Source organism: Microcaecilia unicolor, chromosome 1, assembly GCF_901765095.1.
Source record: "Microcaecilia unicolor chromosome 1, aMicUni1.1, whole genome shotgun sequence".
Taxonomy (NCBI): domain Eukaryota; kingdom Metazoa; phylum Chordata; class Amphibia; order Gymnophiona; family Siphonopidae; genus Microcaecilia; species Microcaecilia unicolor.
In genome coordinates this window covers 222,964-239,206 of record NC_044031.1, presented here as the reverse complement: position 1 = coordinate 239,206, position 16,243 = coordinate 222,964, and the positions used below count along the sequence as shown (strand labels likewise).

General features: G+C 45.5%; 1 protein-coding gene across 1 annotated transcript in view; it reads left to right on the top strand.

Moving 5' to 3' along the window:
- Positions 1 to 799: 799 nt before the first annotated feature.
- The window catches only part of LOC115460003 (regenerating islet-derived protein 4-like), an 87,063-nt gene continuing 71,619 nt past the window's right edge, over positions 800 to 16,243 (top strand). Inside the window, exon 1 of the mRNA XM_030189865.1 lies at positions 800 to 890. Coding sequence (XP_030045725.1) covers positions 864 to 890 — 27 coding nt within the window. The 5' untranslated portion in view covers positions 800 to 863. The remainder of the gene's footprint in view (positions 891 to 16,243) is intronic.

Sequence of the window (16,243 nt, the reverse complement as noted above, 5' to 3'; positions counted from 1 at the left end):
TCAGCTCTTACATCAAACCATACAGTGTGATGATAACTATTGGTTAGGTGGCCAGTCACCCTAATGTTGGACACACTATCTTTATTTGTGAGCAGAATATCTACTGTCGTCCTTCCCTTTGTGGGTTCCTTCATCACTTGTCTAAGCAGTGCTGTCTGAAAAGCATCCATGAAAGAGGAGTGGGATTTGGGTGTGATCATATGTGATAAGGTGGCTAAACAGATAGAAACTGCAGCAGCGAAAGCTAGAAGGATGCTTGAGTACATAGGGAGAGGAACGGTCAGTAGGAAAAAGGAGGTGATGATGCCCTTGTATAAGACTCTGGTGAGACCTCATTTTGAATATTGTGTACAATTCTGAAGACCAAGACATCAAAACGATATAAAGAGGATGGAGTCATTCAGAGGACTTTGGAAGAAAGGTGGAAGAGGAGAGTTATGATAGAGACGTTTAAATACCTATGCGGCATAAATGCACATGAGGTGAGTCATTTTCAATTGAAAGGAAGCTATGGAACGAGGGGTAACAGGATGACGGTGAAAGAGGATAGACTCAGAATTAACCTGAGGAAATACTTCATCACAGAAAGGATGGCAGCCTCCTGGTGGAGGTAGTGGAGATAAAACTGGATTTGAATTCAAGAAACTTGGGACTAGTACGTAAGATCTCTAATAGAGTGAAAGGGAGAGTAGATGGCATGGATGGATAGACTGGACAGGCCACATGGTCTTCATCTGTCTTCATGTTTCCTCATCGATAACTTTTCCCCTAAATCTTTTTTTTTTCATCTAGGACGTGCAGCTCAATCCATTTTCCCACCGAGGTGGTTCTACTACAGATCTAAGTGCTACGGCTTCTTTGGGATGAGTAAAACTTGGTCTAATTCTGAGGTAAGCAGTAAAGTTTATGTTTTCTTGTTTTATGGTGATTGTTATGGACTTGATAGCTTGTTAAATCAGAGACAATGTGATAAATGCTTCTCCTCACTTTTCCTTAGATTAACATATACCTTCCTGATATTCAAAACCATTTAACCAGCCAGGATCAGCACCTGGCCAGTTTAATGCCCCGTAACCGGCTATCCACCAATTTTCAGTGGGACATGGCCGGCCATGACCTGCTGAAAATTTGCTGTTAGTGGATAGGTGGTTTTATCACATGATAACCAGCGCTGCTGATTTTCGGCACAAGTAAGGCGGCCATATTTGGCCATATTTTCTTATGTTATATTACTTTTATTAATCAGATATTTATTTTAAAACCCTAACATTGCCCTGTTTCATAAAAACTGCATCAGGAGTGTGAAAGAGTAAAAACAAAAAAATTCTATTCAACCAAAAAAGAAAGGAAGGGTAAAGGGGATGGGATTTGATATCACCTTTCTGTGGTTACAATCAAAGTGGTTATATATTGCATACAGATACTGATTTGTTTCTGGAGCAACGGAGATAAGTGACTTGCAGGAGCTGCAGTGAGAATTCATCCCGGTTCCCAGGCCACAGCACTAACCGCTAAGCTACTCCAAAGGAACACAGAGGGTGCAAACATCGTAGGCTAGTTATCAGTAAAAAGCAATAAAGCTAATAGTCATTCTAATTACATATCAAGATACAGGAGAGGCTCCTGCCCCCTTAAATTGCTTGGGAGCACCCAAGTGTTGATATTTAGTTTTATGTAACTAGGAGTGTCACTGAATATCGTCTCTGATCGGTCCCGTTTTACAGGGCCACCGAGAGCGGGGGCATGGGGGGGCAAAATTCCCTGGGCCCGGGCCTCCAGGGGGGGGCCCAGCGCCGGGGTCAGGCCGCCGGCGCTGCAGTTCCCGGTCTCACCTGCCTGCCTCCTCGGCTCTGGGCCCCCCGCATTCGAAGCGACAGACACAGATCGCCTCCCTTCGGGCCTTCCCTCCCTGTGTCCCGCCCTCACGGAAACCGGAAGTTACATCAGACGAGGGCGGGACACAGGGAGGGAAGGCCAGTAGAGAGGCGATCTGTGACTGCCGCTTCGAATTCAGGGGTACCGGAGCCGTGCAGGCAGGCAGGTGAGACTGGGGACTGCAGTGGCGGGGGTACGATGGGGGCAGCAGCAGCGTGGGGAGCGACAGGGTGCAGCAGCAGCAGGGGGAGTGATGGGGAGCGGCAGCGGCGGGGGGGGGGGGGGGGCGGAGGTGGGGCGGCCTTGCCCCAGGCCCGGCCTAGTCTCTCGGCGGCCCTGACGTTATGAAGTGGGCAGGTCAGGGGGTAGTAGAGGGGCCAGAGTTGGGGAGGAACTTCAAAGCTGGCTCAATATCTTGGTACTGGTACAACCTTGAGGCTGCCCCGACAGGTTTTGTTCCTAGGAACAGGAACTAGTGGGTTCGTCTTCTGCCCCCACTCAACCACCAGAGATTTTAGGTAGGCCGGAGGAGGGGTTCTAACCTTGCCTGAAGGAGGGTGGAGCGAAAGGGAGGGAGAGGATTGGGAAAGGGTGAGAGAGAGATTGGAGGGGCTGTCTTATGATGTCCCCAGCTGTATATCAGCCATGAGCCATGTAAGCCTCTGGCAATCAGGGACCACCAGAATTATGGAAAAGGGCTAATTTAGCTGGCGACGGTCAGCATTTTAAAACAATGTGTTCCAAAAATAAAAGAACTGTATAAATAATCATCACATAAACAAAATGATTAAATCGAATAATCAGAATAACCCCCCCTCCCCCTAAAATGTGATAACATACCTTAGAAAAGTATAGAATAGTTGCAGGAGATACAGTTAAAAGGTCAGAGGCCTTGTTCATACTACATTCACTGGAAAATTCAGAACATATCATATTGTCAAATAAATGTACAGAAAATCTTTATAAGTCTCTTAGGGGAGAACTTAGCAACGGTGGGCTACAGTTAAGACTACTACTACTACTATAAATCATTTCTATAGCGCTACCAGTCGTACACAACGCTTCACAATTGAACATGAAGAAAAGACAGTCCCTGCTCAAAAGAGCTTAACATCTAAATCAGGACAGACAGACAGGACCAATAAGGATAAGGGTAGGACAGATAGAAGGACACATAGGGAAGGGACTATTGAAGAGAGGAAGACAAGATAAAGGGGGGAAGGCCGACAGTCGCTCAAAAGAGCATGGTTCGGGATAAGGTATCTTTCAAAGATATCACCATAACAGGGAAGATAGAGTATCCTGATAGTGAGGTTGCAAAAGAGATTGTAGTAGATCGGGTATCTTTAAATAACAATAAAAATCAGACAAAAGATTGCCAGTTAATACTGTCAAGTACTAAGCATGATGTACTTAGGAACAACAACATAGTTTGAAATGTCTATATGCGAATGCCAGGAGCCTAAGAAATAAGATGGGGGAGTTAGAATATATTGCACTAAATGAAAAATTAGATATAATAGGCATCTCTGAGACCTGGTGGAAGGAGGATAACCAGTGGGACACTGTCATACCGGGGTACAAATTCTATCGTAGTGATAGGGTGAATCGGATTGGTGGAGGGGTAGCATTGTATATTAACGAGAGCCTTGAATCAAATAGATTGAAAATTCTGCAGGAAGCAAACCACTCCTTGGAATCACTGTGGATTGAAATTCCATGGTCAAAGGGGAAAAGGATAGTGATAGGAGTGTACTACCGTCCGCCTGGCCAGGACGAACAGACGGATGCGGAAATGTTAAAGGAAATCAGGGACGCAAACAAACTGGGCAACACAATAATAATGGGGATTTCAATTACCCGCATATAGACTGGGTTAATGTAACATCTGTACACGTAAGGGACATAAGATTCTTGATGAAATCAAGGACAGCTTCATGGAACAGCTAGTTCAGGAGCCGACAAGAGAAGGAAAAATACTAGACTTAGTCCTTAGTGGTGCTCATGATCTAGTGCAGGGGGTAACGATACGAGGGCCGCTTGATAACAGTGATCATAATATGATCGGTTTTGATATTGGCATTGAAGGAAGTGAAACTAGGAAATCAAGTACGCTAGCGTTTAACTATAGAAAAGGTGATTACGACAAAATGAGAAAAATGGTGAAAAAAAGACTGAAAGGAGCAGCTCGCAGAGTAAAAAACTTGCATCAGGCGTGGATGCTGTTTAAAAACACCATCCTGGAGGTTCAGGACAAATATATTCCACGTATTAGAAAAAAGGGAAAAAAAGACTAAACGTCAGCCGGCGTGGCTAAACAGTAAGATAAAGGAAATCATTAGAGCCAAAAAACAATCCTTCAGAAAGTGGAGAAGAGAACCAACTGAAAGTAACAGGATAGATCATAAGGAATGCCAAGCCAAATGCAAAGCGGAGATAAGGAGGGCAAAAAAGGACTTTGAGAAGAAATTAGCGTTGGAAGCAAAAATACATAGTAAAAACTTTTTTAGATACATTAAAAGCAGGAAACCGGCCAAAGAGTCGGTTGGGCCGCTGGACGAAAATGGTGTTAAAGGGGCGATCAAGGAGGACAAAGCCGTAGCGGAGAAATTAAATGAATTCTTTGCTTCGGTCTTCACCGAGGAGGATTTGGGGGGGACACCGGTGCCGGAAAGAATATTTGAAGCGGGGGAGTCGGAGAAACTAAACAAATTCTCTGTAACCTTGGAGGATGTAATGGGTCAGTTCAGCAAGCTGAAGAGTAGTAAATCACCGGGACCTGATGGTATTCATCCCAGAGTATTAATAGAACTAAAAAATGAACTTGCGGAGCTACTGTTAGAAATATGCAATCTGTCCCTAAAATCGAGTGTAATACCGGAAGACTGGAGGGTAGCCAATGTTACTCCGATTTTTAAGAAAGGTTCCAGAGGAGATCCGGGAAATTATAGACCGGTGAGTCTGACGTCGGTGCCGGGCAAGATGGTGGAGGCTATTATTAAGAATAAAATTGCAGAGCATATACAAAAACATGGACTGATGAGACAAAGTCAGCACGGATTTAGTGAAGGGAAGTCTTGCCTCACCAATCTAATGCATTTTTTTGAGGGGGTAAGCAAACATGTGGACAATGGGGAGCCGGTTGATATTGTATATCTGGATTTTCAGAAGGCGTTTGACAAAGTGCCGCACGAAAGACTCCTGAAGAAATTGCAGAGTCATGGAATCGGAGGTAGGGTATTATTATGGATTAAGAACTGGTTGAAAGATAGGAAGCAGAGAGTAGGATTGCGTGGCCAGTATTCTCAGTGGAGGAGGGTAGTTAGTGGGGTCCCGCAGGGGTCTGTGCTGGGTCCGTTGCTTTTTAATGTATTTATAAATGACCTAGAGATGGGAATAACTAGTGAGGTAATTAAATTCGCCGATGACACAAAATTATTCAGGGTCGTCAAGTCGCAGGAGGAATGTGAACGATTACAGGAGGACCTTGCGAGACTGGGAGAATGGGCGTGCAAGTGGCAGATGAAGTTCAATGTTGACAAGTGCAAAGTGATGCATGTGGGTAAGAGGAACCCGAATTATAGCTACGTCTTGCAAGGTTCCGCGTTAGGAGTTACGGATCAAGAAAGGGATCTGGGTGTCGTCGTCGATGATACGCTGAAACCTTCTGCTCAGTGTGCTGCTGCGGCTAGGAAAGCGAATAGAATGTTGGGTGTTATTAGGAAGGGTATGGAGTCCAGGTGTGCGGATGTTATAATGCCGTTGTATCGCTCCATGGTGCGGCCGCACCTGGAGTATTGTGTTCAGTACTGGTCTCCGTATCTCAAAAAAGATATAGTAGAATTGGAAAAGGTACAGCGAAGGGCGACGAAAATGATAGTGGGGATGGGACGACTTTCCTATGAAGAGAGGCTGAGAAGGCTAGGGCTTTTCAGCTTGGAGAGGAGACGGCTGAGGGGAGATATGATAGAAGTGTATAAAATAATGAGTGGAATGGATCGGGTGGATGTGAAGCGACTGTTCACGCTATCCAAAAATACTAGGACTAGAGGGCATGAGTTGAAGCTACAGTGTGGTAAATTTAAAACGAATCGGAGAAAATTTTTCTTCACCCAACGTGTAATTAGACTCTGGAATTCATTGCCGGAGAACGTGGTACGGGCGGTTAGCTTGACGGAGTTTAAAAAGGGGTTAGATAGATTCCTAAAGGACAAGTCCATAGACCGCTATTAAATGGACTTGGAAAAATTCCGCATTTTTAGGTATAACTTGTCTGGAATGTTTTTACGTTTGGGGAGCGTGCCAGGTGCCCTTGACCTGGATTGGCCACTGTCGGTGACAGGATGCTGGGCTAGATGGACCTTTGGTCTTTCCCAGTATGGCACTACTTATGTACTTATGTACTTATGTACTTATAAGGTTACGAGCAAGTGACAAGTTGGGAGTCAAAAGCAGCATCAAACAGGTAGGCCTTTAGCCCGGATTTGAAGGCGGCCAGGATGGAGCTAGACATAATGGCTCAGGAAGCCCATTCCAGGTATAAGGTGCGGCGAGACAAAAGGAACGGAGTCTGGAGTTAGCGATGGAGGAGAAGGGTGCAATTAGGAGAGATTTGCCTAGTGAACGGAGTTCCTGGGAAGGAGTGTAGGGAGAGATGAGGGTGGAGAGGTAGTGAGGTAGTGAGGGGCTGTAGAGTGAATGCACTTATAAGTCAATGAGGAGCTTGAATTTTATACGGAAATGGATAGGGAGCCAGTGAAGTGACTTGAGGAGAGGGCTGATATGGGCATAACGACTTTGGCGAAATATTAGTCATGCAGTAGAATTTTGAACAGATTGAAGAGGAGAGGTGGCTGAGTGGAAGACCTGTGAGAAGCAAGTTACAGTAATCAAAGCGAGAGGTGATGAGAGTGTGGATGAGGGTTCTGATAGAGTGTTCAGAAAGGAAAGGGCGAATTGTGGCGACACTATAAAGGAAGAAACGACAGGTTTTGGCAATCTGTTGAATATGTGCAGAGAAGGAGGGGGAGGAGTCGAAGATGACCCCAAGGTTACGAGCAGATGAGACACGTTACTTTACTGTTAACCTGAATTGTTAGCAGGGGTCCAGAGTTAACATGGGGGGAGGGGGGCACTAGGCATATAGGTGTTTTTAGGAGAATACCAAATAATGCCTTAGAGTGAACTTTTTGATGGATTTCTAAGTAAACAGTTCTGCGTCAACATAAACCACATTCACACTTATGGAAACTTTGGAAACACTGACGTTTTTAAATCTCTTACTTCAGTCACTCACAGAGCACAGACCGGTCCTCACCAATGACAGAATAAAGGACCGACAATTAGAAAAAGAAACACTAAGAAATCACATTCTCTATAAGCAATACAGCACAGGAGAAATACAAATAAAAATGCATTATCTAATGTAGGAAGCAAAATTCAATATCACTTATTACCCCAAAATAAAACCCACAAATAAATTATCTAGATACCCATGAAATGTTAAAAACATGTGGGACACAGAGGGCCCAATATTCAGATTGTTCCTGGCCGGTAAAATAACACTGAATGTCGGCCAATGTGTCTCCAGACACAGTGTTTAAATATATTCTGCAAAGACATGACATGTACGTTAGGCAGATATTTACATATACATAGAGGGGCATAATCGAACGCGAACGCCCATTTGTAAAAACGTCCATCTCCGAGAACGGGTCCGAACTGTATTTTCGAAAAAAATGGACGTCCATCTTTTTTTTCGAAAATACATTGGATTAGGGCGTTTTTTGAGCTGGGCGTTTTTGTTTTTTAGCGATAATCGAAACCGAAGCGTCCCAGCTCAAAAACGACCAAATCCAAGGCATTTGGTTGTGGGAGGGGCCAGCATTTGTAGTGCACTGGTCCCCCTGAGATACCTCTATGCCAGCCTCAAATATCATACCTAGCTCCATGACAGTAGTATGCAGGTCCCCAGAGCAATTTTACTTTAGTTGGTGCTGCGCGGGACCCATGTAGAGAGGAAAAATCGGAAGAAAAAAAAAAACAAGCAAGCAAGTGCAGTCAGGGACGTCGGGTCCAGCACAGCACTAACTAAACTAAAATTACTTCGGGGACCTGCATACTGCTGTCATGGAGCTGGGGATGACATTTGAGGCTGGCTTACAAGTTGGAAAAAAAGTGTTTAACATTCGTTTTTTTTTTGGTGGGAGGGGGTTAGTGACCACTGGGGGAGTCAGGGGAGGTCATCCCCGGTTCCCTCCGGTGGTCATCTGGTCATTTAGGGCACTTTTTTGGGACCTGTTCGTGAAAAAAACGGGTCCAACAAAAGTGACCTAAATTCTCTCTGAAAACGCCTTTCTTTTTTCCATTATCGGCCGAGCACGCACATCTCTGCTCAGCCGATAACCACGCCTCAGTCCCGCCTTCACCACGCCTCCGACACGCCCCCGTCAACTTTATGCGTTCCCGCGATGGAGTGCAGTTGGAAACGCCCAAAATCGGCTTTCGATTATACCGATTTGGGCACCCACAAGAGAAAGACGTCCATCTCCCGATTTAGGTCGGAATTTGGGCGTTTTTCTCTTTCAAAAATAAGCCTCATAGTCACATAGTAAATGACGACAGATAAAGACCTGAATAGTCCATCCAGTCTGCCCAACAAGATAAACTCATTTTACATGGTATGTAATACTTTATATGTATACCCAAGTTTGATTTGTCCTTGCCTTTCTCAGGACACAGACCATAAAAGTCTGTCCACCACTGTTCTTGTACTAAAAGTTCTGAAGCTAACGTTGAAGCTCCTTAAAATTTACACTGCAGCCCATCCATATCTATTCAGCCACGATCAGGGTGCAGACCGTAGAAGTCTACCCAGCAATGGTTTTACTCTCCAATTACTGGTGTTGCCACCCAATGTCCGCTAAGATTCCATGGAACCATTCCTTCTAAACAGGATTCCTTTGTGTTTATCCCAACATGTTTGAATTCCATTACCGTTTTTATCTCCACCACCCCCTGAAGGAGGGCATTCCACATATCCACCACCCTATCTGTGAAAAAATACTTCCTGACATCACTCCTTAGTCTGCCCCCCTTCAACCTCAATTCATGTCCTCTAGTTCTACCGCCTTCCCGTCCCAAATCAGAAAAGGAAAGGTCATTTTCTACAATAAAAAACCGTCTACCTTTTCCTTTTGAAAATACTGTTTGCAAAAACGTTTTGTGATTTGGACGTTTTATTTTTTAGGTCCATTTTCAAACAAAAAATGTCCAAAATGGAGAGTGGCTTAATGGTTACTGCAGTGGGCTTTGATCCTGACAACATGGGTTTGATTCCCACTGCAGCTCCTTGTGACCTTGTCTAAAAGACAAGTCAAATGCACAAGGGGTGTATTTTGGATATGACTTCTAAGTCTGAATTTGGACGTTTTTTGTAAAACGTCCAAAATCAGAACAGGAAAGGAGGTCATTTTCTACTAAAAAAATGTCTATCTTTTCCTTTTGAAAATGCTGTGAGGAAAAACGTTTTGTGATTCGGATGTTTTATTTTTTGGTACATTTTTAAACAAAAAATGTCCAAATGCAAAACATACAAAATACACAAGAAAATCCACAATAGAATGAAACCATTCACATGTGTGGTAAAAGCTTTGGATGTAATGTAAATCTCAAAGTGCATCAGAGTCCACACGGGAGAGAAACCATTTGCATGTATAGAAGTGTGGTGAAAGCTTTGGTCAGAAGGTAAACCTCACAATGCACCAGAGAATACACACAGGAGTTAAACCATTTACATGTCCTGAGTGTGGTAAAAGCTTTGGTTAGAAAGAAAGCCTCACAAGGCATCAGACAATCCACACAGGACTGAAACCATTTACCTGCACTGAGGAGGTAAAAGCTTCAGTTTTATTGGGACAGGTAATCAGGGAATGTACACACTTGCTATGAAGTATGGAAAAATAGTACTCTGGTATTTAGATATATGTAATGAGTCCTCCTTTTACTACTACTACTACTTAACATTTCTAAAGCACTACTAGGGTTACGCAGCGCTGTACAATTTAACATAGAGGGACAGTCCCTGCTCAAAGAGCTTACAATCTAAAAGACAAGTGAACAGTCAGTCCGATAGGGGCAGTCAAATTGGGGCAGTCTGGATTTACTGAACGGTAAGAGTTAGATGCCTAACGCAGCATTGAAGAGGTGGGCTTTAAGCAAAGACTTGAAGATGGGCAGGGAGGGGGCTTGGCATAGGGGCTCAGGAAGTTTGTTCCAAGCATAGGGTGAGGCGAGGCAGAATGAGCGGAGCCTGGAGTTGGCAGTGGTGGAGAAGGGTACTGAGAGGAGGGATTTGTCCTGTGAACGGAGGTTACGGGCGGGAACGTAAGGGGAGATGAGGGTAGAAAGGTAGTGAGGGGCAGCAGACTGAGTGCATTTGTAGGTAAGAAGGAGAAGCTTGAACTGAATGCGGTATCTGATTGGAAGCCAGTGAAGTGACCTGAGGAGAGGGGTGATATGAGTATATCGGTTCTGGCGGAATATGAGAGTTCTGAACAGATTGAAGGGGGGATAGATGGCTAAGTGGGAGGCCGGTGAGGAGTAAGTTGCAGTAGTCAAGGCGAGAGGTACATCTATAGATCTGAATTCAAAGCCCAAATCTACTGATAAACAGTAGACACAAGGCATCAGGTAGAATAGTGGAAAAGTGACATCCCAGGAAAGCAATAGGGCATCCTTGGGGGCACTGCAGTGGACTTTATAAAATGCCCCCAGGTACACATCTCACCATCGCTCCAACAAAGCAGGTAGGTTTTGATCTGGAAGTGTTTCTGGAAGTCCATTAATCCGAAGATTAAATCTGCATGATCTAATTTCTAGGTGATCAAGATATTGTGACTGTTCTTTAATCAGCTTGTGGAGCATTTTCAGTTGATCTGAAATGTCTCCCTCTGTGTCTTCTATTGCTGACACCCTCTTCTCCAGCTCCCCAGTTCGGTGGGTAGTGTCTTCCAGCAAGTTTGCTAAACTGGAGAGCTGTTCAGAGAGTTGGAATAATTGTGGTTCCATTGTTTTCTTGACCGCCTCCGTGAGTTGGTTTAACTGAGGTGATGTAAAAATCAGTGTTGCCGCATGCGGGCTCGGCGCCATCTTGGAGTCACTTGCTCCCCAGGGCTTCTCTGGTTCCTTTTTGCTAGATTTTCCCAGCATTGCCGCATTGACTTGCACCACAAATAGATCCATACACCAAGGGCGCTAAATCCAACGAGGAAGGATTATTTTCAAAATGTAGTGGTAGCCATGAGCGGTCAGGTAGGTAATAGGGTCCCTGAGAAGAGCTCTCACATGCCTGCTCTCCTCAACTCATCACGTGATCTCCCCGTAAGATCAAATTTATGTTTCAATAATTTTTTATTGGAAAACCACAAAACAACATTTCCATTAGGGTTATGAACAGTTTGCATATCTAACACAGGTCACTGCAGTATCTAAGTCATTTAAACGCATTACCTGCCAAATAGCCTCCCAATGCTCTCTGCCGTTCACCCCTGATCTGACCTACTACTGCTCGTTCTCCAATAACTTTTTTACATTTTTCTCCCTCCCCCTCCCTCCCTCTTTCCCCTTCCCCCTCTTACCCAGCTCCCCTCCCGCTCCCTGTCACAGTTATAGTCCGCAGCTCTCATGCTTTAGCTACTTGACTTCCACTCCCATGTCACTTAAACAACTTAAACGAAATAACCAACGAGATTAACCAGAGCTTCCAGATCATGCACTCATGGGCGGACTCATTCCAGTTAAAATTTAATGCAGAAAAAACTCAATGTCTAGTTCTCACTTCCCAATTCAACACAAACAACTACCCCACTATAATTACACCCTACTGCACACTTCCTATCTCAGAAAATATGAAAATTCTTGGAGTCACCATTGATCGAAACCTCACACTCGATGCCCACGTGAAGAATACAACGAAAAAAATGTTCCAATTGATGTGGAAACTCAAAAGAATAAAACCTTTTTTCCCAAGAAACATCTTCCACACCCTAGTCATTAGTAATAAGCCACTTGGACTACTGTAACGCTCTGTACGCAGGCTGTAAAGAACAGACCATTAAAAAACTCCAAACAGCCGAGAACACTGCAGCCAGACTCATTTTTGGAAAACCTAAATATGAAAGTGCGAAGCCCCTAAGAGAGAAACTGCACTGGCTTCCGCTCAAGGAACGAATTGAGTTCAAGATCTGCACGACTGTACACAAAATCATTCACGCAGATGCCCCACTCTATATGTTAAACCTAGTGGACCTACCGCCCAGAAACGCCAAAAGATCGGCCCGCAAATTCCTCAATCTGAACTTTCCCAGCTGTAAAGGAATGAAATACAAACAGGCTTATGCTACTACCTTTGCGTACAAAAGCACACGGTTTTGGAACGCTTTACCCATGGCCCTGAAAACCATGAACAATCTAACCAGCTTCCGCAAAGCTTTGAAAACACATCTCTTCAACAAAGCCTACAAGAGTCTACTACTACTACTTAACATTTCTAAAGCGCTACTAGGGTTACGCAACGCTGTACAAATTTAACATGGAAGGACAGTCCCTGCTCAAGGAGCTTACAATCTAAAAGACAAATGTACAGTCAATCTGATAGGTCAGGCAGATTGGGGCAGCCTATATGTTTGAAAGGTTAGGTTCCGAAAGCAGCATTGAAGAGGTGAGCTTTAAGCAAGGATTTGAAGATGGGTAGGGAGGGGGCTTGGCGTAGGGGTTCAGGAAGATTGTTCCAGGCATAGGGTGAGGCAAAGTAAAATGGGTGGAGCCTGGAGTTGGCAGTGGTAGAGAAGGGTACTGAGAGGAGGGATTTGTCATGTGAGCGGAGGTTATGGGCAGGAACGTAGGGGGAGATGAGGGTAGAGAGGTAGTGAGGAGCAGCAGAGTGAGTGCATTTGTAAGTAAGGAGGAGAAGCTTGAATTGTATGCGGTATCTGATCGGAAGCCAGTGAAGTGATCTGAGGAGAGGGGTGATATGAGAATAACGGTTTTGGCGGAATATAAGACGTGCGGCAGAGTTCTGAACGGATTGAAGGGGGGATAGATGGCCAGTGAGGAGTAGGTTGCAGTAGTCGAGGCGAGAGGTAATGAGGGCGTGGACTAGAGTTCGGGTGGTGTGCTCAGTGAGGAAAGGGCGAAATTTGTTGATGTTGAAGAGGAAGAAGCAACAGATTCACCTCCTCCAATTCAAGGCAGGTTGGGGTAAAGTATTGTGTACGTCTGAGCCAGTCATTCAAGTGTCTCAGTCCACTGGGAATTGTCATATAGTTCAAGTTCAACAATCCCAAGCCTCCAAATTCCACCGGCAAGTACAGAGTTGACAGTGCTGTTCTTGGCTTTTTCTGCACCCACAAGAAAGCCTGCAAAATTTTATTGAGTCTCTTTTCATCCGCCTTGGCCAGGTATAAAGGCAAAGTCTGGAATACATACAGCCACCTGGGTACAATCACCATGTTATAGAGAGCTATCCTACCCAGGAGTGAAATGGGGAATCCTTGCCACATTTGCAGCCTCAGCTTTGTGTCATTCAACAACTTTCTCACATTCCACTCATACATTTGTGGGAGCTCTCGGGGAATTGTGACTCCTAGGTACTTTATTGCCTCTGTCTCCCACTCCATGGGCAATGTCAACCTTTGCCTGATGGTATCACCCTGCAACACCTGCAATGCTCTAGATTTTCGAATATTCAATGTGTATCCTGAGAGGGCCCCAAAGTCTCCCACCACCCCTAAAATCCTGGTTACTGAGTGTTCCTGCCGCTGGGTAATCACAAGGAGGTCATCAGCAAACGCCAAAGCTTTAACTGTGCCTCCCTCCAGCGGTACCCCCCTCTCCTCCCCATCCATCCGCAAAGCACGGAGCAAGGGTTCCATTGCCAAGACAAAGAGGAGGGGTGAAAGGGGGCATCCCTGCCTAGTTCCCTGTCGGACCTCAAAGGATTTTCCTTTTACTCCATTCACCAGAACAGCTGCTCGGGGGTTATTATACAGTGCCCATAGTGTGTCTCCAAACCACCCCTGTAATCCCATATAGGTTAACAGCCCAAACAGGTATCCCCAGTCCACCTTGTCAAACGCCTGTTCGGTGTCCAAACTAAGGAAACTAAGGATCAATGCTGATTCCTGTTCTTGTTGGCACTTTGCCATCGCCAACAAGAGGCGTCTGACATTGCTTCCTACTTGCCTGTTCCTCACAAAACCCACTTGTTCTTCTCCTATAAGATCAGGGAGCAATTGCCCCAAGCGGGTAGCGAGTATACAGGCCAAGATTTTTACATCGACATTGATCAAGGAGATAGGCCTATAAGACCCGGGGAGTGCTCCATCTTTCCCCGGTTTTGGTACCAAGGTAATCAGGGCTTCGTTCGCATATAGTGGGAATTCCTTATCCTCAATCACTTGTTCCAGGTATTTCCCCATCGCCTCCAGCCCTGGCTTTGGTAAGATCTTATAGTATTCTCCCATGAAGCCATCCGGTCCTGGGGCTGAGCTCAAAGCCAGTGTTTTGATGGTATCCTGCAATTCCTTTCTGGTAATGGGGCTATTTAGCATATCTATGTGCTGTGTCTGGAGTCTAGGGAGGCCTACCCGTTCTAAATAGCCTACTAGGGTTTCTGTATTCCTTCCCCGCACACCCCCATAGAGCGTACTAAAATAATCATGGAATATCTGCCCTATGTCCTCACTTTTATGTTTTGTCACACACACCCCTGTGGTCCTGTATTGTAGTAATCACCCGCCCCGATCCACCCGTTTTAATCAGCCATGCTAGCATAGCGCCTGCTTTATTGCCAAACCGCTGCAATCTGCACTTATAATACATTAAAGATCTCGTGGTTTGGCTGTGGGTAAGGGAATTGAGAGTCACCTGAGCAACTAAGTACTGTTCTTTATTTGCCGCAGTCGGGGCCCTTATGTATTTTCTTTTGGTCTTCTGGAGTTGGGCCTCCAATTGTAAGATCGCTCTAGCCTGCTTTTTCTTGCGTGCTTGGATAAATGCTATTATGTCTCCCCTTATAACCGCTTTAGTGGCCATCCAATAAAGCTTCGGGTTTATTGCATGTTGCTTGTTAAACCTCTCATATTCCCCGCATTTAGCATTTAAATAATGTGCGAATTCCTTGTCCCCATGTAAGTACCCTGGGTATCTCCATCCCCCTGTGCGCTGATAATACTCTGGGACCTCTATCTCCAGCCATACAATCGCGTGGTCCAATACCTCTGTAGGGCCTGTTCCTGTGTTTCGCACCCATGAAAATGCCAGTCTGTCCATCAATATGTAATTGATCCTAGAGCTGGTGCCATGTGCCCTAGAAAAATGGGTATAGTCTTTTGTTTCTGGGTGCAAGGCTCTCCAAGCATTCACCAGATTCAGAGTGCACATAAATGTCTGGAGGGCCCTTTTTCTACTCCCTCCTTGCGGTGCGCCCTGTGGATTTGTGGTGTCTACCCCCGGATCTGCTATTAAATTAAAATCCCCACACACCAGCAGCTTCAGCGTGGGATATGGGGCTCATTGCTTTACTATAGACTGGAGGAAAGTTGGCATGTAAGTATTGAGGCCGTAGAAGGAGACCACCAGGAATTCCCTGCCCTTGAGCCACAGGTGAACCAGGACATATCTCCCCTGGGGATCTGCCGTGACTAGCTCTGCCTTTGCCGCAATGCCTTTCCTGATTAAAATAGCTACTCCCCGTGCTCTGCCTTCCGCCGAGGCTGAGAAGACCTCCCCCACCCACGACCGTTTCAGCCATAGGAGCCAACTTTTCAAAATTATTGGGGGTGCTAAGCCCAGTGGAAATAACCCTTCCTTGGACACATACAAGGAATTTTCTCATTCTCCGAGGACAAGCAGGCTGCTTGTTCTCACGACTGGGTTGACGTCCACGGCAGCCCCCACCAACCGGAACAAAACTTTGCGGGCGGTCCCGCACGCAGGGTACGCCCACCGCGCATTCGCGGCCGTCTTCCCGCCCGTGCGCGACCATTCCCGCTCAGCTCTTTTCTTTTCCGCGCTGGAGAGAGCCGCGTTCGTCTCTCTCTCTGTCAGCCCCGGAAATCGGATCGCGCGTTCGCCGCGAGCTTTTCTTTGTTCTGTTTTATTCACTTTTCTGTTTTATTTTGTTTAAAAAAAAAAAAAAAGAACTTTGTTTCCCTCGTCTTTTTAGAGGGGACGTCTCGTTGCGGCCTTGTGGCCGCGTGGTCGATTTATTTTTCGAGGCATGAATTTTACCGCCACCATCGACGACTTTGACTTCGCCGACGCGATTTTTCCGTCGATGTCCTCGAGTCCCGAGTGAATTTAAGAA